The sequence below is a fragment of the Dermacentor albipictus genome, chromosome 1 (assembly GCF_038994185.2).
Source record: "Dermacentor albipictus isolate Rhodes 1998 colony chromosome 1, USDA_Dalb.pri_finalv2, whole genome shotgun sequence".
NCBI lineage: Eukaryota > Metazoa > Arthropoda > Arachnida > Ixodida > Ixodidae > Dermacentor > Dermacentor albipictus.
In genome coordinates this window covers 185211536-185231791 of record NC_091821.1, presented here as the reverse complement: position 1 = coordinate 185231791, position 20256 = coordinate 185211536, and the positions used below count along the sequence as shown (strand labels likewise).

The 20256-nt window shown below is 44.0% G+C and overlaps 1 protein-coding gene and 1 pseudogene across 1 annotated transcript in view; one reads left to right on the top strand and one right to left on the bottom strand.

The window, feature by feature from the left end:
- Positions 1 to 3723: 3723 nt before the first annotated feature.
- Positions 3724 to 3856, bottom strand: LOC135921955 (U2 spliceosomal RNA; annotated as a pseudogene).
- An 11057-nt stretch (positions 3857 to 14913) lies between these two features.
- LOC135921953 (F-box only protein 31-like) overlaps positions 14914 to 20256 on the top strand; it is a 77514-nt gene continuing 72171 nt past the window's right edge. Inside the window, exon 1 of the mRNA XM_065456381.2 lies at positions 14914 to 15087. Within this exon, the coding sequence (XP_065312453.1) occupies positions 14946 to 15087 (142 nt within the window). The 5' untranslated portion in view covers positions 14914 to 14945. The remainder of the gene's footprint in view (positions 15088 to 20256) is intronic.

Genomic DNA, 20256 nt, shown 5'->3' with positions numbered 1-20256 from the left:
AAAGCGCTCTCACTTGCGCGCGCTATGCCTCTGTACGTAGCTTTCCCTTCATAGCCACAGAAAGCTGTCCGCGAGTACACAAACTCTAGAGCGGACAAAATTGACGTAGTAGTACCGTCAAATCCAAGTATGACAGACCAGTCAGTGTATAGCCAAGTTACCCTCTACATCGCGCACGCAAAACTTTTTTTTGTACTCTGCTTTTAAGCAAAATAAAACAACAAACTTCATAACGGATGTAACAAACACCGAGCACCTCTGACCTTCCTTTCTAGTACGTTTTTTATAGGCTTTTACACCTATGTCTGGCTGCTGTATTGCTCACAAGTGCTGCTACTGCGGTCGGTTGAATCGATTCGCGAGGTTTAACGTAAAAAAAAAAAACAACAGCGGAGCTATGAAAGAAGCCGTAGTGGAGGGCTCGGAATTCTACGCACGAAGTAACGGGTTCGATTCCCGGCCGCGGCAGACGCATTTCGATAAGGGGGGGGGGGGGGGCGAAATGCAGAAACGCCCGTGTACCGCGCATTGGGTAACTAACCTCGCGTGACCAAAATTAATCATGAGCCCCCCCCCCACACACACACACACTACGGCAAGCCTCGTAAGAATTTAGGGCTTCGGATCAAATTGACACACCAGGGTTTGTTCAACGTGCACCAAAATCCCAAGTAGAGGAGCATTTTTCTGAATGCTCGTGTATGAATTAAATTGTGAGGTTCCACGTGCCAAACACCACGATATGATTATGAGGCACGCCTGTTATGACCGACCTGTCAGGTGCGATAAGCATTCAAACGGGTTTCCCGACGCCAACAGAATTGCACCCTTCTCCGAATCGATGACACCTCGTTCTCCACGAGCTGACGCAAAAGGATAGAAAAAGAAACCGAAGGTCAAGACGACGCCACCTCTTTTCCCCGAGCTGACACCAAGGATGGGAAAAAAAATTGGAGGACGCTTAAGCTTCGCCTTCAAGAGTGGAACGCGACAGCGTTCCCGTCGACCCGCCAAGGGGTGTAAGACAATGGGCTACGGCGCAGCGACTATGCGCCCCGCATCGGACGCGGTGAGCGTCGAGCAACGCAGCGTTCGGCGCGACAACGAAATGTGCGCCTGAGCAGACGCACGCCTGAGCCTTAGAAACAGCTCGTTTCTAAGGCAACACCACGTTCACTAGAGGCGCTTTTGTACCGCTTTGAAGCATCGAACTCGTGGCTCAGTGGTAACGTCTCCGTCTCACACTCCGGAGACACTGGTTCGATTCCCACCCAGCCCATCTTGAGAGTTGTTTTTTATTCATGAAGTGCCTGCTGGGATTTATCGCTCACGGCCAACGCCGCCGACGCCGACTTTTCTGCGACACGAGCTCCTTAACGCTGTCGCGTTAAAAGGAAAGACAGGCTCCGGAGGAAGACGGCGACGACGACAGGACCGCCAGAAGTTATTTAAGGCCGTGCTGGCCTATGCGTCAAGAAGCACCGCTCGAGACTCGGATGACAGTTACATCCATGTAGCAATGAAATGAATACAACCTTTTCTACTTTTTTTCATCATCTCGATGCCCGGCTTCGTCGTCGTTTCCCGATTCCTGCGATGAAGCCCCACCTCACCCGGTCGCGATCGTATCACGCCGTAGTAGGGGACTCCGGAAATTTGGACAGCCTAAATCGGCTACAATTTCAGCGGTTTCTCTTAAATCAAACAGATGTCCTTTAAATCGGTTTGGCGGCTGCCTCGTGAGACAACTTCAGCGTTTAAAGTTGAGCCCGAGCAAAGGCTTTCTCTCAAAATTAAAGGAGTAAAACATATTTGAAGGCGCCTGACAAACGAGAGCGCAAAGAAGCAAGGAGAGTCGGTAGATGTGCGCCCAATACAGGGCTACACAACAATTGTTCTTTTACGATATCCACGAACATCAAAGAATGTACGTCGGTGTACTGTCCCACTGCCCGTTCACACCCCTTCGCGACTACATTAAGGCACGCTGCTCAGTAAGCTGACAACCTTGAGGTCATTGCGCTGAAGAGTGGCGGGCAACACTTACCGACCTTGGCTGACTACTGCCACTTGAGCAGGTGCACTTTTGATAGCAGCCGCTCACGACGCCCATTGAGTTCGAATCGGCGCTCACAGCTTCTTGTACGTAAAGACAACCCATTACGCGAAGAGCGTCTAATTGATTGATTGATTTTAAGTCGCTAAACCGCTTATTCCTTCTAAATGCTTAACCTTTCGCCCCGATTCATGCGGTATCGGGGATACACGACGAAGGAATGCAGGTGCGCTGGGCCTAGCCTTCATTGGACGCGAAAAGCGGCTCAGATTTAAATGAATTTCGAATAAATGAATGAAATAATTAATGAATGAATTTATCCTGTTTACAACAGAAAAGAGGCAGATGCTAAAGGTCATATGGCCAGACGAAGGCTTCTGTTCCTACAAGAATTCGGCACGCAGGCTCTACGCAGCACACCAACACAGACATGCCGAAATCAAATCAAGTGTCGCGATACAGATTATTATTTTAGTTAAAAAATAACATGTATACAAATACCTAAAAAAAATCGGACAGATACACTCGAGGTACACTGTTTGAAACTACAACTGTAACTTGAGCAGAAAAAAAAAAAAAACCTGATAGTTCATATTGTGGTTTCAATCAAACTCAATAGTGTTCGCAATGAGAAAATATATGATTTTTGGAGTGGGTCGCCGCCGAGAGCTGGGGATCGTGGGTCAGAATTCCTTAAGGATCTTTGGTTTCATTTTGAGCACACATAAACGTAAGTACAAGCGCTACCGTTGCGGAAGTCGGTGCCATGTCCTTGCTCAGCGACCTGAGACTGTTGGCAGGTTCATTCTGCCAGCGTCGTCTGCACGAAACGCCACCACCGAGCGCTGTGACACCAGGCAGAGACGATCATAACGACAGTCTGCACGCAATGCGCGCGGGTTCACTTGAAATATCTTTTTAATAGCAAGGTCGTGCGGGCGGCCCCTTAAGTGGGCCCCGCGATGCAGACTGCGCGTGCAGCTTTTTTTCGTAGTTGGCATAGGCTGCAGGTCTTGGCGGTCTCGACTGAGCACCGACGTCAGAATACCGAGTATCTTAATCTGCCCCAGAAATGCGTAACCTCGTCGATCGCAGCATGCGGCGGGAATTTCTGGCAGCGGATCTCACACTATATACTGTTCAGTGTGATTGGTTGGGCGCACAGTTCGCCAACCCCTTCACGAAACGCGACAAACAAGAGCAAAAAGAAAAACAGGGAGAAAGAATGAAGCAATGCGCTTGAAGGGGCACCAACTTAGTTTAGACAGGTGAAATATTCTCTGAAAATTCAATATTTTCATTCCAACGACACAAAATTGCTGATTAATAGCGGAGAAAATGAAGGCACAAAGTTTGTGAATTTAGCGCCCAGACCACAGCGCCGTTACGTCAGCGTGACGTCACGAATTTCAAGATGCTTTCCCGCGTTACGGCCGTTTTAGTGAAGGAAAAAGTTATCACGCATCCCAGGTCGAGTGTTTGGTAATTTCAAATTACTAGAATGTTATATTTCTTCGTTGATAAATAGTCAGCTAAACCGCAGCACACGTTGTGAAACTTGGCAGGATGTTAGTGTGGGAACTCCATGGGGGAGTTTTTATTTTTTTTTTACACAGCGAAGCAGTTTACCTAGTCCGTACCACGACCTAAGTCAGACCTACGTCCATCATGCGTGGGCCGATGCCGAACATAGTGCAATACCGCGCCGACCCGCGGCGGAGGTGAAGCAGGCTTCAAGCACTCCGCCAACTTCCAAAAATAAGTTTAATAGTACCACATAAATTCGGCGTTGTAAGAGAAACACAGTGTGTGTGTGTGTGTGTGTGTGTGTGTGTGTGTGTGTGTGTGTGTGTGTGTGTGTGTGTGTGTGTGTGTGTGTGTGTGTGTGTGTGTGTGTGCGCGCGCGCGCGCGCGTGCGTGCGTGTAAAGTGCGCCGAGTGTAAAGCTGGCCTTCATGCGCTTTATTTTGCGTTAAACCCTGTTTGACAAATGATGACAGGGAGGAGAAAGTGCGGCGACAGCGCCTTTGCCAAGACAGATGATGCATGGAAGCGATGACCGCGGCGGCGCTGGTGGCGGCGTAGTACGGTGCCGCATGAAAAAAATATGTATGATTTCGCGATGTATGTAGCCTAAACAGCTTCGCTGATAATCCGCCCCCACATGAATGTCGCGGCCCCAATAATTTTTTCCGGCCCATCAGGCATCGGTTCACAATACTCCAGCGTTCTGGAAACGTCGTTCCAGTGCAACTTGCTGTTCCTCCTCAGTGTCCGTTTTAGGTTTTACAGCCTCTTCATCTAGAAACCACAAAAACATTAAAATATCTCATGTGGAAATACAACACAAATACGAGGCAGTGCCGAGTGCGCCAACACGAAGCACATTCCGCATTTTCTGGTCGCCCTTTGTTTTTTTTATCCTCCCGAGAACTAAAACCGATGTGATCCGATGGTATACTGATGGGTTATGCCATAAATAATGCATAACAATCCTTGAGGCTCTGCCAGGGTTTTTGATGTTGGTAGACAGCGTAAAGGGCGAGCAGACTGGCGATGCACCAGAGACGACGGATGTGGCCATCGCCTATTATTTTTGCTTGCGGCCTATTCACGCCTTCGGTCTGCGCGCAGCGTCGATCCCTCGTTGGTGACATGTGTGAGGGCACTAATACTGATGCGCGTCGGCGCGTAGTCACGTGGTACTCTTGTTTAAAATCTCGTGCGCTTTCTTTGCAGTCCGGAAAAATTTAACACACGGCAGCTATCACGGTAAGAAATTTTGATATTTCTAAACACACTCTACAACTTCTACATTGAAGATTTTGCGTTTAAATCAATACTTTGAAAGTTGGTCAATAATTGTTCATTACTTCCTAAGCTCATAGTAGAGAATACTTCGAGTTGCTCCAAGAGGACAGCAAATAATACTAAGTTGGTTGCATAGTCAAAACTCGCATGTGCATTTTTTAAAGTTCGGCACGACTTAGCTGAAATGCCCTGTAGACAAGTTAACACCGATTCCACTGAATTACACATCAATCCAAATCTTGTGAATTAAATGCCAGTCCCAACACATACAATGAATGAATACACCAAAAGAATGTGAAGTTGTGTTAAACAAAGATTATTGACACACAAGCTAATGCATGCTTGGAGCTCTCCAAACTATAAACCTCTCAAAGTGAAAGTTTATGAATGAAATAAATAACACTGGCTCATTTTGTGCCAACATGAAATTTACCTACACTGTAAACAATATTTCAAATGTATTCCCAATGCCGGCATCTGTGCCTGTTGTACATTAGGACCATGTATTTCCAAATTATAGGTGAATGTAGGGATTTAGTATAAACCAATTGTACCAACATTTCACACCTTTTCAAGCACTGCAATGAGATTTCTAAAATATATTTCCGACTGAAACATTTGCACAACAAAGCTTAAAACTAAATTGCATTACTTAATGTCCTGAAACTGTGCAGTGGGTTATGAGGGTCATTGTAATGGAGGGCTCCAGTTTATTTTTCACCCCATTCGATTCTTTAACACGCACTTGAAAGCTTGTGTGATAATACACACACACCAATTAATGTTTATGTTTACTTTAGTACATTTATTAACAGATCACTGGCTTCAAATATAGAAAGCTTAAGCCAGGCAATGCCTAAAACTCTGTAGTGCCATCACTTTAAAGCACTCTCAAGTCCAAACCAGCATTTGAAAAAGCTGTTTACTTGACAATTTTAACAACTTCAAAAGTGCTACATGGCAAATAGTAGCTGTCCTCCCATTTCATTGTGTCTATCACATCAGGCACATGCCATTGTACCATTGAGACGTAGATAAGATCCGATTCCCCTCTCTGTCATTCCGCCTATAATTCACCAAACTCAGGAGATAGTTGATACGCCTTTTTCTTGGTGGCTGCTGGCAGTGCCTGTATACCTGTAACATCTCTGCACAAAACTGCCAAAGCCAAAAAGTGACTGATGAATTTACATATCCCAAAGCTGCACATAGGCTACGAATACCATAGTGAAGGGCTCCAGGTTGATTCTAATAATCTGAGATCCTTCAACATGCATTCAAAGAGTGATAAACAGGCGCTTTTGCATGCTGTCCCTATCTGAATGTGGCCGGAAAGGCTTGGAATCAAACCAGTGACGTCATGCTCGGAGCAGGTTGCTGCCGAGTCGCCGCGGAAGATCAAAGCCAAAAGTATTAACCTAGGGGTGGGTAAATATTCAAAGTTTTGAATACAAATAGAATATTTCACACTAAGTATTTGTATTCAAAGAGGAACTAGTCGGCATTTCTCAAACATTCAAAATTTACCAAATATTTTGTAGTGTTCTCTGCTAAAAAAAGCACCAAAACTATCAGAAGTGAAGCAACCACAAATGCTCTTGAAGCAATGCAGAAACAAAACAAGTAATGCAAGTTCTCTAAGGCTTTGCAGCAGAAGTCTACATGAACACTGGTGATTTTTACCTGTATTCCGTCATTTAGTGTTTCTGGCAAGTACAAGTTTTGATTTCTATTTACAACCAGCGACATTTTTCTTGCAACAGGCCCTTTTAGACACATCAGTGTTATAAGGCACACAAGACTTAACAGCTTTCTGTTTCTTCTTTTTCCACAACTCCAGATTTTTCAGCTATGATTTATTTGGGGTTTTTGGAAAGCTAGTCATACAGGATCCATTTATTATCGGAGAGCTTGCTTGCAACCAAGCTCTAAAAGTGGCTGAAGAAATATTCGCACAGCTTTTTTAATAACAAATTAGTGATGTGTTGAAAAGTGATTCTTAGTCCCTGATACAGCAGACTTTTTTACACTAGTCAGTATAGGCCTGGTGTCTAATTATACCGGAATACATATTCCTGCTGTAAATATATGTGTCTGCCCTTGACTATTCCTATTCAATACGCATTCAAAAAAGTTGATTTTTTGCCCACCTCTATATTTAACTCCAAAAAGGTCTTGCAGAATCAAGTCTAGAGCCATTTCAACCTTACTAAGCACAACTTTGCCACATTATAATGCAACTTTGTCATCATGTGCCAATTACCATCTACCAATACATTAAAAAAATACGGGGTGCACAAGGTATTCAAGAACACATCACACATTGCCATAGATGCCAGCAGCAGTCTCAATGTATTTGTCTAGGCATGTAACTAATATTTTTCCACGAAGCAGTGATGGAAGCTGCACTTGGTCTTTTGGAGTAGTTTTTAGAGCAGCAAAAGATCGCAGTTCGGAGCAGAAAAATTTGCTGTTTGGAGCAAGGATACAATGCTTTGGAGCAAGAACTTTAAAAGTGACACTGTACGAGTTAGAACTTTCTGAAAAATTGCATTCATTATGTATTAAACTAAGATGCAACTTTTTCTTCAAACTCGCTGTTCCATTGTCTTATTTCACAAAAAGATGATACATGATGAATTAATCCGAATTCGCAGTTAATTCTGCATTCCAATACAAAGTTCAATCTTCCCAAGCCGTCACTGGCTCAGCAATCTGGTTCATCTGCTATACATTCCATCTGTTAATTTGTTTCATTTGCTAAACATATGTCCGCAAGTTGAAACGTACAGCCGCCTAATTCAAGGACACTATTTTTGCTGTTCCCAATTCAAGGACACTATTTTTGCTGTTGTCCTTGCAGGCACAGGTGACAGTTAGAATAGCGTCTGTGTCTACTTCCTTCTGTCCCGTTCTCACATGTTTTTTTCCATGTCTGGGCTGCCTAGTCATAATAAAATGTGCTGTACGCAAAGGCATGTAGAAAAGCTGTGCCCTCACAGTTGTGCGTCACTATAATTACATAAAATAAGTATTTCTAAACTACACAACTGCAGATGTAAAACACTAATCCAAGGCGTGTAGATACCACTAATGGATCACGAAGCAACTGCAAATATTTAGCACTTGTAGCAAGAAATCATGTGCCACAGAAGTGTACACAGTGACGAATAGGTGTAATGGTAAAAAAAAGAAAGAAAAGCAATACCAATCTGCATTTTAGCCAACCAGACGAAGTATCAGTGCTGTTGCAATATGCCCACAGCTGACAGATTTTTGCACCTGCTCTGATTATGCAAATTTCCCCACGGCACTGTCACATTCTCCACAGACATAGTGGATCCAGAAAGGGAGGGGGGTCCCAAGCCCTGCCTAAGATATGCTCATATACTTGAGCACTGACAAAGTTTAACGAGATCTTTTTTTTGTCTGCTAAATTCGGAGAAGGCAAGTGTTGGAAGCGCAATACATGCCATAAACGACAATTTTGGGCGGTTTGATGCAGCACTTCCATCACTGATGAAGGCAGTGTGCAGTTTGATGCAGGTAATGAACCATCATGCAGTCCTCGTCGCCCTGGCTACCAACCACAGTGGGCTGGAAATTTCCACCTTCCTGAACATGGCAAGATGCTTCGTCTACAAGATTAAAAAAGAACTCATGTCATCTGGTGGTGATGCGGCATCTGTGGCAATGAGGAATGAGCACAGCCAGCGGTCAGATGTCAGAATGCCTGATTTTGCCCAGGAGCTGCAAGCTATCGTGAATGATGACCCAGGAAAGTGAATGAGGTCCATTTCTAAAGAGCTCCAGGTCAGAGTCAACGTCAGACTTGTGGTTCTCGCGGTGCATGAGGACTTGAGGTGCCATTCCTATGTCACAAGGAGACTGCAATTCATGCCTGATAAAACTCCACAGAATCGTCTGCTCTAGTCCAAGAGGCCACTAAGCAAGCTGAATCACCCCAAGAGCGTAAAATGCTTTGAATATGGGTTGTTCCTTTTTTTTTTTCAGTATGGAAAAAACTTCAACCAAGAACAAAAGGCTAACCAGCATATCGACAGGTGGCTTTATACAAGCCATGATGAGGTGCCTAAAGTGATGCGCACAAAAATTATGTCATCTATTATAGTGTTAGACGTTGTCAGCAAAGGAGGTGATGTCACGTCTCCGCACTTCCTTCTTTTAAGAAGGGCTCTGTGTAAAGGCAGCTGTGTACGTGGCGGGTGTGTCCAAAGGAAGGCCTCATGTCATTGAACAGGATTTGGCTCCCACCCGTATTGCCTGCATTACCCAAGAGTGGCTGACCGAGAACTTCCACGACCATTCACTTCCAACTTGTGGCCTTCTAACTTTTCCAGGTTTAATTACATTGGACTACTATTTCTGGGGCGTCACGGAGAGGGAGACCAACAAACAGCCACATAACACCATTGCTAACTCAATAGTGAACATCTCCAAGTGCCACCTGACCCGAGCATGCAACCATTTTAGAACTGAATTGGATCGCGACTGCTACTGAGGGGGGCTTCATTGAACAATTTTCGAAATAAACAGTATCGCAAGCAGTTATCTCGTTTTGATGGGAATATATTTTTGTTGGAGATATGGTAGCTGTACCTGAAGTCAGCAAAGAGTTCTCAAATGTCTCATGCATCTGCTATGTATATTAAGTGGCTTAACTGATGACATATCTCACATAATTATACCCACAGTCACAACAATAATTATGAGATCAGGGGCTGTACCACTTGTCATATTGCAGTTTTATGACTGCACAGTGGCCAATGTGCTGACAAGCAAATGCCATTATGAAAGTTTTCACCAACACTTTGCGAATTATTGAGTATCATAACACATTTGGCATGAGTATGTCCTTTATCTATCTGGTACAAATTAGGAAGTACTGTCAGCTGCATCTCTGGTATCCGAGGAAAGGAGTTCAGCCAGCTGAGTGGACTGGCTGCGACACCTGTCTGTAAAGCTCCTTTACCAATGATGCTCATGCTACTGGTTTAGTCGGGAAAGTGAAAGAAGCAATACAAAAATCACAGCACAGGCGTGATAGGCCAGTGACTATGCCAGTCCACTCAGTGCACTGAACTAGTTCCACTTTCTTGAGTTCCAATATTGTGGACAACAGCAGTTTTTCTTTTACGCTAGATGAATAAGAACGATCATTCAAAATGCATTATTAAAGAAAAAAAATGACGGAGTTTTACAATTGATTATGAGGCCCACCGTAGTGGAGAACTCCGAATTACGAGTGTGAATGAGAAAGTCCTTGTCCTTATTTTTTTTTTTAGCCAAATTAGGGCTGTTAACGCAAAGTCAACATATCCATTCCCAGTGGAAGACCTTTCTTGGACTGGCCAGGCCTTATCTGCCAGTAGCTCCAAGGCACGGCGCTGCTGTCAGTTGTTGAAGATCGTGGTTGTGCGTCGCACGTCCACAGCGTACGAGCAACAAAGTGTGCTTCGTTTTCTATGGGGTAAGGGACAAATGCCCATCAAAATCCAGAGAAATGCAGCCCACGTATCGGGAAAGGAGTCTCGCTTTGAGAAGAGTGAGGTGGTGGTGTTGCGAGTTTGCAAAAGGCCGTGAAGACTTGCATGACAATGAGCATTTGTGGAAACCTCGTACATCATTGACTGGCAACAACATTTCTCAAATTTAGTGCTGCAATAGGAGAAATGTCTGAACCAATGTGGGAACTATGTTGAGAAATATTGTAAGGTAAGTAGAATAGTACGTATATTTGTAATTACCGGTATATACCTTATTTTGGCTAATAAAAAAGAGGGGCAAATACTTTCCGATTCACCCTCGTAGTTTGACCCCCTGCAGTTCTTTAACGTGCGCCTAAATCTACGTGTACATTAGCATTCTTGCATTTCACCCTCGTCAAAAAGCGGTAGCCAGTGCCGGGATCAAACCCATGGCCTCGAGCTCAGCAGTGCAACAAATGCATTATTAAACTAGGATGCAGTATACGGTCTTTATGCAAGGTTTGAATATTAGCGGCCCAGTAGTAAACTTTTTTTCTGATCTTTTACCAGTCACTATGGTTAGCTTAAATTTCTTTTGACTTCTAACAAAACATGGACGCATCCAAATACCATGCTTTATTTAAGTGAAACATTACACCCGTGAGTCACAGAGATGTTAAGCGCTTCATATACACAAGAGATGAAGGTAATGCCCCACCCATATTAAAAAATACAACTGCTACCACCCAAACGAGTGCACACGACTGCCTACTTTAGTAAGACAGTAAACGTTAATCATAGCTCACGCGTACGCCATGCTTTCTTGTATTATAGTGTTTAAAAAAAAAGAAATGTAAACCGCACGCCAATTCCCCTGCAACGAACGATGTTTCGACACTTCCCAACAAGCAATATAAAGATGTACTCATTCGAGCCGACACAGATTGCGATGAGTTACAATAAGCAAGAAAGAAAGGCACAGAAAAATGAAATATTGCGCCAGAACATAAGGCAGCGAGACAGGAAGTATACGGTTAAATGCACATCAAGCTCGTTCGCATATGACGCGCGCGCGCTGCACACAAGCGACAGGCGAGCCTAGCTCACGGTCCCGTTACGGTACTGAGAGACGCGTCGTAGCTGAGGGCATGCTGTCACAACGTAGCCGCTGCGATTTCGCCCCGTTTTCCCTGCAAGTGCTGTTCACTGCGTGCTCACTGCTACCAGTTTCCTGCGACGGCAGGCTCCCATCCTCATTATTATCGTTCACAGGACAAGGGTGTGTGAATCATGCTCGAGCAGTCGGTGTGCAACCGACGCTCGTCGCCATGACAACTAGGCTACCATCGTATGCCCCGGCCTCGCCGAGTGAGGAGCACGCACCGAGTCACCGATGTGGGCAATGCCTCGCCCCTAAACAGTATCCGCTCCCGCAGACTTTCCTCGACTCCGTAAACAATAAGACATCGGCGCCTTTTGCTTATGGTGCCCATCCGGTCTCAGCCAACGTCCGGTCCACAGATGAGCTACGCCGGCAACGCGCCGATAAGGGTCCTTCCGCTACTAAATTCCCCTAACGCTTGGCACTGCTATTTTTTTTTTTTCGTTTCTCTCCCCACTTTTTTCTTTTTGTCTTACATAATTCGCACAAATCTTACGCTTACCGAAAACCTCACATTTCACAGCGAGCGCAACCAAAGTCAATCGCGCCAAATAAGACAAAATAATAAGGAAGTAAGCAGAAGAAAAATAATAAATGCAAGGTAATGTTCATCGGAAGGCGGGAACTTCATTTACGATCGCGCAGCGCGCCCCTCCTTCAGATTCTGGTTACGAAAGAGAGCGCAGAGAGCCTCCGCCAACGTTCAATGCACCGGTCCTTCGGTAGCAAACCACTCCAAGGAACCGCAAAAAACGGCAAAAACACAAGAACAGCAGCATTTTTTTTATCTTCACCTTTACGCATCGAAGGCTTTAAGTGCGACGTAACATGCAGAAATGCAATTTCAAACTGAAGTGGCAGAAATCAGATAAAAATGAATCAACACATCTCGGCGGCGGCGCAGTGTTCAGTGGAAAAGCCCGGATTTCAAACAATAGCCGGGGTCTTGCACCGTGCTGAGCCACACCTACGGCGTGCTTCGTGACAGGAAGCTACCAGAAAACGTTTGAACTGCAGCGGATGCTCTCAACGCACTTACTTTCATGCAACCACCGGCGCAACCCATCATTCAGAAGCTTCAAAGTGTGCGCACTTCGCACCTACTCCGACTTGATAAAGAAACTAAGCCTAATAGCCTCTCAAATGCATCTTTCAAAATCGCGCGACACCCGAACGGCGTTTGCTATTAAAATACTTGAGCCATCAGTATGCTATGCATTCGTGCACATACAGGAGTCAAGTGAAGAGCTAAAACAATGAATGCTCACCTGTCTTTTGCATGTTGAGCGAGGATACTCTGCCACCACCTTCAATCACACACGCATGCGTACCGAAACCGCCGAATTACACACAGCAACCATGCAGCAACCGACAATACCCTCGAACCCATATCCATATCTCCCACACCGTTAGCAACGGGCTGTTTATACAGTTGCTACGATAGGCGACAGAGTCATGATCACGCCAACGACGTCATGACCGAGTGCACGTATACACATTTAAATGTCGCGGAAACACCATAGAGTTGCTTAAAAAATTTTGAAGCACTGGTGCAGCGAATAACTGATGAATAAGGAGCACCTGACTGCTTTTAGTGACACGAGGGGTCAAAGTAAGCTATAGTCGGCGGCCCCAAAGTAAGCTAAACTAACAGAAATTATCTGTTTCACCCACTGATGTGTACTAAAAGTAGAAATCAGTAGCTTCAATATTAAAAAATAAAGATAAATAAACACACACGCACACTTCGCTTAGCGTGTTCGAAAAAAAGATCTTATGCATATCGCTGCACAGTTCTTGCTGCAATTTGGCATTTTGGAGTCCACATTGTTCAGCGCAACACTTGGCACAGGTTTTTAAGAAAAAAGTGAAAATTTGCTTTCGCTTATGGCGATGCGAGACACTGACGCGACAACGCAAGCATAAACTTGTTTCGCCTCCTGCCGGCAACTACAGAAAACAGCTGGCCAGAGTGGTTTTCGGGGGGGGGGGGGGAGGGGGAGGTGTTGCCCGCTCATGTAACACGCGGCAGGCGGCACGCCTCCCTGAAACGCTGCTTTCTGCAGCCACCGGCAGGTGGCAAAACACTTTTATGCTTACGCTGTTGCGGCAGCAGCTTTCATTGCTTGGATCCCCATAAGCGAAAGCAAATTTCCACTTTTTTTCTTTAAAAAAAAAAAGACAGCCAATTAACTGTGGCAAGAGTAACACTGACATACGTAGACTCCTAAATGCGATCCTTCTGCAAAATTTTAGCGAGAACAGTGCAGCTGTAAGCGCAAAATCTTTTTTCGAACATGCTAAGCGAAATGCGCGGTGCGTTAGCTTTCGCATATTCGCATTTCCTAAGAGCCGAAAACGCTCCTACACTTCGTGGTGAAGTATTTGACTCACCGTCCTTTTATATAGTCTTATATACTTAAGTAAATGGCAAGCTCAGATATTGATGTTGTACGAATAAATATTGTGGTAACAATGTTCGCAAAAAAATGAAACTGTGCATTAAGTGTGCAACTGTGTCATTCTATAAATTTGTCCTTCCGCCATGTTCCTTTGAAAGAGCCAATCGTAGAGAAGACTGCGCTTTTTGAGCCAATAAGAGCAGGTGGAATTCATGGTGAGACGTCAACAATGTGGTTCTTAGAGTTCTTCCAAGGAAGCTCCTGGAATTAGTCTCAGCGGCCAAAAGTGGTATGCTGTTCCATTTTATGAAACGTAAATCACGTAGAAAATATTGAAAATGATGAATGAAGGGTATAAGTACTACGGCGCTTACCCGCGGGCATCCGTATTTCGCGCAAAAAGGATTTGTTTTTCGTAAAGTTCTTTTTCTGCATAGGACCTATGCCTACAGGTTGTTGAAAGAAGTTACATATACATAGTAACTGACGCTGTTTTGGTGTGAAAACAACACGTAGGCGAATCACTGTCATGAGTCAACACTGCATTTTTACGATTTAATGAGTTTCTTTGGCGCGTTGGCGTTTGACTTTACTTGACTGCGCATGCTGTGCAGTGTAATATATGCCATGTTGGAGTGTCGTGTCACGTGAATCAACCAAATAGGTGAACACTCATTCCAAAAGAAAAAAAAAGTGTTTTTGCTGAGCAACTCACTTTTGATTCTGATGAAACAAGTACAATGCATTTATGTCCCCATATTCGACCTATAAAAGAAAAAAAAACTTCTGCACTGACGTGCAGAGGCCCCAGGTTCCTCTGTGCACACTTTCGTTCGAAAATAAAATTGTTTGAATAATTTTGATCTGTCTAATAACAGTAACGGTAATTTGTGCAAAATATGACATAAAATACGAGAAAAGTTTAAATTCAAACTAAAACCACTGTAATCGAGAGACCGAAACCAAAAATGCTTTTTTTTTGTTCACCAATGTAGCGTTAGCGTTAGTGCTATCAATTTATTCGCCATGGAGTCCTTTCCTCCTGAACTCTTGGCGAAAATCTTCAGTTTTTTAAGTGGTAAAGACATCGCCTCTATCGCTCAAGTGTGCCGTTCATTTTATGAAGCGAGTCTTATTGAAAACATCTGGCGAACACGATGTGCCCTAGGTAAGTTTTTCAGCGCTGACATGCGCTCTTCGCATATCGAACATCCCGGAGCTGTCAGGTTTCGCAGGTTTTGCCCATAAACGACGTGGGCAGTTGAAGAGATACTGCAACTCTCCTAAAACTCTGTTCTGTCTGTGCGTTCTTATGGCAAAAGGCACAAACGGTTTCAAAGCTTGCCATGGCTCCGACATTATTCTTTTCTTCTTTAACATGACATTTTGTCTATATAAACACTCATCTCGCCACATAAATGCAGTGCGTAGTTTACTTCAACTGCACACGGTTGTTTTCACGTATGCTGGAGCCATGTACAGAGGTCCTTGAAACAGAACCACCTTGGTGTTGCATTTTTATCTACCAAAACGACCTGTACCAATTCACTTTCGGTGTGCGCACTTGCAATAGGTCGTTGACTGTGGCAATTGCAAGTTTTGACGTATTTGTAATGTAACAACAGCTGTGCAGATAGAATTGTTGAGTTTGTTGTTGTTTCGGTAGACCGTATGGTTTCCAGCAGCGAGAAATTGAAGTACACTTTGCATTTTGAGATGTCTGTGTTCGGCGGACAGACATATGCATATAAATGTTTTTGTCTAATAGAAGCTGGATGAGAAACATTATCGCTTGTTTAAGTGTTAAAATAAATGGCTTATCTAGAAGGCATGACTGTTCCGAGCTGAAGCTATTGATAGTTCAACTTTTTGTGTGGTTTTGTATTTACATATATGATCAGGTGGTACAATCATTAGAAACCACCAAAACAAACTATTGCCCACCGAAAATTAATCTGGTCAACACATCACAAAAGGGGACATGGACAAAGTAAGTGCCAGCTGTAGAAAATGTGGCCCGTTTTGCATTCATCCTGTCCGATGGCTCCTTGTGTGATGTGTGTCTATTTGTGCACTTAATTGTGTTAGCAGAAATGTGTCACCTATGCCACTGAGATGTCCCATTTAAACTGGTCAGTTAATTTCACTTTAGTTGTAATCGATCAATGATGTTTTTATAGTGTTGCATGCAGTTCTACTTGATGAAAACAGCTATAGTTTTCACAGTTCGGGTCTGTCACATTGATGGTACTGGAAGATTTGCTTGCACTTTGTTTGATAATAGGGAAAGAAAGAGGGTACCGAAAATTTGCGAATGCAAACTGCCGGGTGTACAAAAGAGCGCAAAGGTCCTACATTTGAGTTTGGGTTCTTGCATACGCTAAGCCGCTTGGGTACACTATTTCTAAAGCTCCCTGCTATATGCTACACTCACAGGCATCGATGGTGAATTTCGTTGGGTTCATTGAAAAGGTGTACCATCCTATTGTACAAGTGCTTGCAAGCTGGCATAGTAACAGTGTTTGTGTGAAATTTATCATTGTGAATTCACTTTACCACAAAACAAGTAATCGCACATATTTTCGAACTTGTAGAAACTATACCACACACTACCTGCATGTAAAAGGAGGAGACTTAAGAAGTACAAAAGTTGGGAAGCACTTGTAAAATACATTGATTTCATAGTAATGTTAGTTTTGAAATGCCGCCTTGGGGCCGTCAGCATTATCATGACATCATGGCACAGAGCAAAATTTGCTATCGTTGTGTAGCAATATGTTAGGTGTGACAACATTAATCATCAAGAATAGACAAGGGTGCTGTGCATGTGTCTTGTGGCTTGCGCACCTGTGTGGCTGCCACAGCATTTGCAGGGACAAGTTATTTGTCATGGCATTTGTCATGGTATTTGTCACAAGGACAAACAAATTACATTGGTTGCACTTTTTAACAACATTTGGGCAGCCGGACACCTTCCAGTTACATAAAAGGAGGCTATCATTGTCCCAGTTTTGAATCATGGTAAAGACCCACCCTTGGTAACAAGCTACCATATGATAGCACTTACAAGCTGCCTATGTAAGCTTTTCAACAAAACGATAGATTGCCATCTTCTGCATTTCCTAGGATCAAACAAAGTGTTTGATCCCTACCCATGGGGTTTTTAAGGTCGGTCCACAACCGACCATCTTGTGCGCGCTGAGGCTAGCATTTGTGATGCATTTGCCCATAAATAATACTTTGTCAGTTTTTCTAGATGTGGAAAAGGCCTATGACACCAAATGGCACTGCGGTATTATCAGAGATCTATCATGAATGTGTGTTTGTAGCAACATGCTTAGCATAATTGAAAGTTCTCTCACACCCCACTTTTCATGTTAGAATTTGTAATGCTCTGTCTAGGTCATTCACATGGGAAATTGGGGTACCACAGGGTGGCATACTTAGCTGTACTCTTTTTATTGTTAAAATGAACTCGTTTGTGTATTCCACAAAACATGTTTTATTTTGTATATGTCGATGATGCACAGATTGGATTTTAATCGCGTAACATCACAGTCTGCGAGCGTCTGTTCAGTTTGGGCTGAACAAAGTCTCAATATGGGCAAATGAGATAGGCTTTAAACTGAATCCCCAGAAGAGCTCCTGTGTCCTCTTTTCAAAGAAGAGGGGCCTTGCCCCAGAGCTGAGTATCCACATGGACAGCGCTTGCCTTTAATCACACAGCACACATTTCTAGGTTTCATACTTGAATTTAAAATTACATTCATTTCACATTTAAAGTATCTGAAAGCCAAATGTTTAAAAACAATGAACATTCTCAAAATTCTTGCACAGACAACATGGTGCAGTTACAGGGGATGCTTAATGAACCTGTACAGGAGCCTTGTATGGTCACATCTGGGTTATGGTTCCGTGGTGTATCACTCAGGTGTTCCGAGTGCATTGAAAATTCCAGATCCCGTTCACCATTTAGGTATTCGTCTGGCCACAGGTGCCTTCAGAACAAGTCCTATACAAAGTATATACACAGAATCCAATGAGTGGTCATTCCACCGGCAAAGACCATATATAAGCTTCACATATTTCCTCAAAGCGCACTCTAATCCTGAACACCTGTGTTGTAAAACTGTTGATTTGACATCTGCCACATTATTTCAAAATTGACCTTCAATGAGAGAACCTTTCTCACTACATGTAAGAAAGCTGAATGGAGAAATGAATGTACCGCTACATGTACATCTGTCCGTGCATGCTCGCTGCACACGGCTTGGGCTGGGCGGCCCAGTCAAGTGGATCCAGTGGCGGTCGACCTTATGTATGCTGGAAGGAAGCTTTGCCCCAAGCACGGGTGCACCCAACCGTATTATACAAAAGTACTGCTGCAAAGCGGCTGCAAGAATATCTACTAAAACAAGCAGGATTGCTTGTTTGATGCAATAGCGTTAAGGAGCCTGTGTCGCAGAAAATCGGGCGTCGGACATCGCATCGGTAAAAATATTTTTGAACCATGCATACCCAGGCTGTTCATGTTACGCAAGGAATTCACTGAACTAATTGAATTTCTCAAGCTAAATTACTTGAAAAAATCGTAAACTATGACTTATGCACAACCTACAGACATGATAGCTCTCAGATTGTAATTTGAATATTTGAGAAAGCATAATTCTGTTCTGAAGGCATAGTGGGCAAAATGCTTGCAGACAAACTTGCTACATCCATAACAACGGGAGCCTATACTCTACCATAGCTACCCCGCCTACAGATTTGAAGCCTTTCTTGCCCAAAAACCTGAGAAACTTCTGGCTATCCATCTGGGATGCCAAAAGCTCAAATGAACTTCATTTAATTAAGCTGCACCTAGGAAATTAGCCTTTGGTAACAAAAGCACAACAAACTGATGTCATGTTCTGTGGACTGAGAATAGGACAACCATATGGTACCCATTCTTACCTGCTTACTGGGGCGGAATCTCCCCTCTGTGGTAGATGTGGTGAGAGGCTGACCGTTCTCCGTCTTGGTGGAGTGTTGGGAAGCAGAAGCAGAACGAAAAAAGCACTTTCCTCGAGCCCACCAATATTACATTCCCCTTCACCCAGTATTGTTTCTTGAAGCAGAACCATTTTATGATGATAAATCAGATTAAAATTTTTGCAAGATGTTGATTTATTGTGTGTTATAAGCCCATGCAATTCATAGCACATCTTCTCACCAGGGGCTGTTGCTGTGGTAGTAGCGACTTGTATGGCACATGCTTCCAGGCCCTTATGCTTAAAGGGCCCCTCACCAGGTCTGGCCATTTGAGGTGACAAGTGCAGAGCATACAGTGTGCGATAGCGATCGTGTCTGCAGAGTATTACGTTGCTACGTGCCGCAGAAAGACCTGAAATTTCAAACGGGACGCCGTTTTCCCTTCTCCTCACGGCTGCTCCGCTCCGAGCTGTAGGAGGACGTACATGTGCTAGTGCACCTATGTACACGTGTTCGCACTGTGATGTCGCTCATAGTGACACGTGACTTCAAGAATCACTCAAGGCAACATCTGTTATTTGTGCAATATGTTGTTCAAGCACGTACATGGCAGCCGTATGGTTGCCGTGTACGTTGAACATTGCATTTCATTGGCCGTTGTGAAGCACTCGAGCAAACGGTTTAAAGAAGGACGTAAAAGTTGCAAAGATGATCCAAGACCGGGACAAAGCCACCGTGCAATCACCCCCAACACAATTGCAAAGGCCGGTTAGACAACAACGGAGGATAAGCATAGATGAATTGGCAGGGCGTGTGAACATCAGTCACGGTTCCGGTCACACCATAATTCATGAACATCTCGGTTATCGGCGCATGTGTGCTCAATAAATAGCCAAGATCTTGAACCGCTGACAGAAGACGGAGAGGTTCGGGGCTGCCTTGACTCATCTAATCCGGTATCACATTGAGGGTGAGGAATTTTTGTCTGCAATTGTGGCCGGGGACGAATCATGGAGCCACAACTACGAGCCTGAAACACGATGGCAAAGCTTACAGTGGAAACATTTGAATTCACCACCCCCTAGAAAAGCAAAGGCCGTCATTTCTGCTGGAAAGGTGTTGTTGACCTTTTTTTCGATCATCAGGGACCATTATTTGTTTATTTATTTAAAATACTTTCAGGGCCCAAGGGCACTATAGAAAGAAGTGCGTGAAAAATGGCAAGGCGTGCAGAAAAAAAAAAAATTACAGGGCATCTTGCAAAGCGATCTTGAACTTGTGGTCATCAGTTATGCTGGTGATTGTGGAGGGAAGGTGGTTCCATGCGACACTTCTTCTAGGAACAAAAGAGCCATTACACAATTTT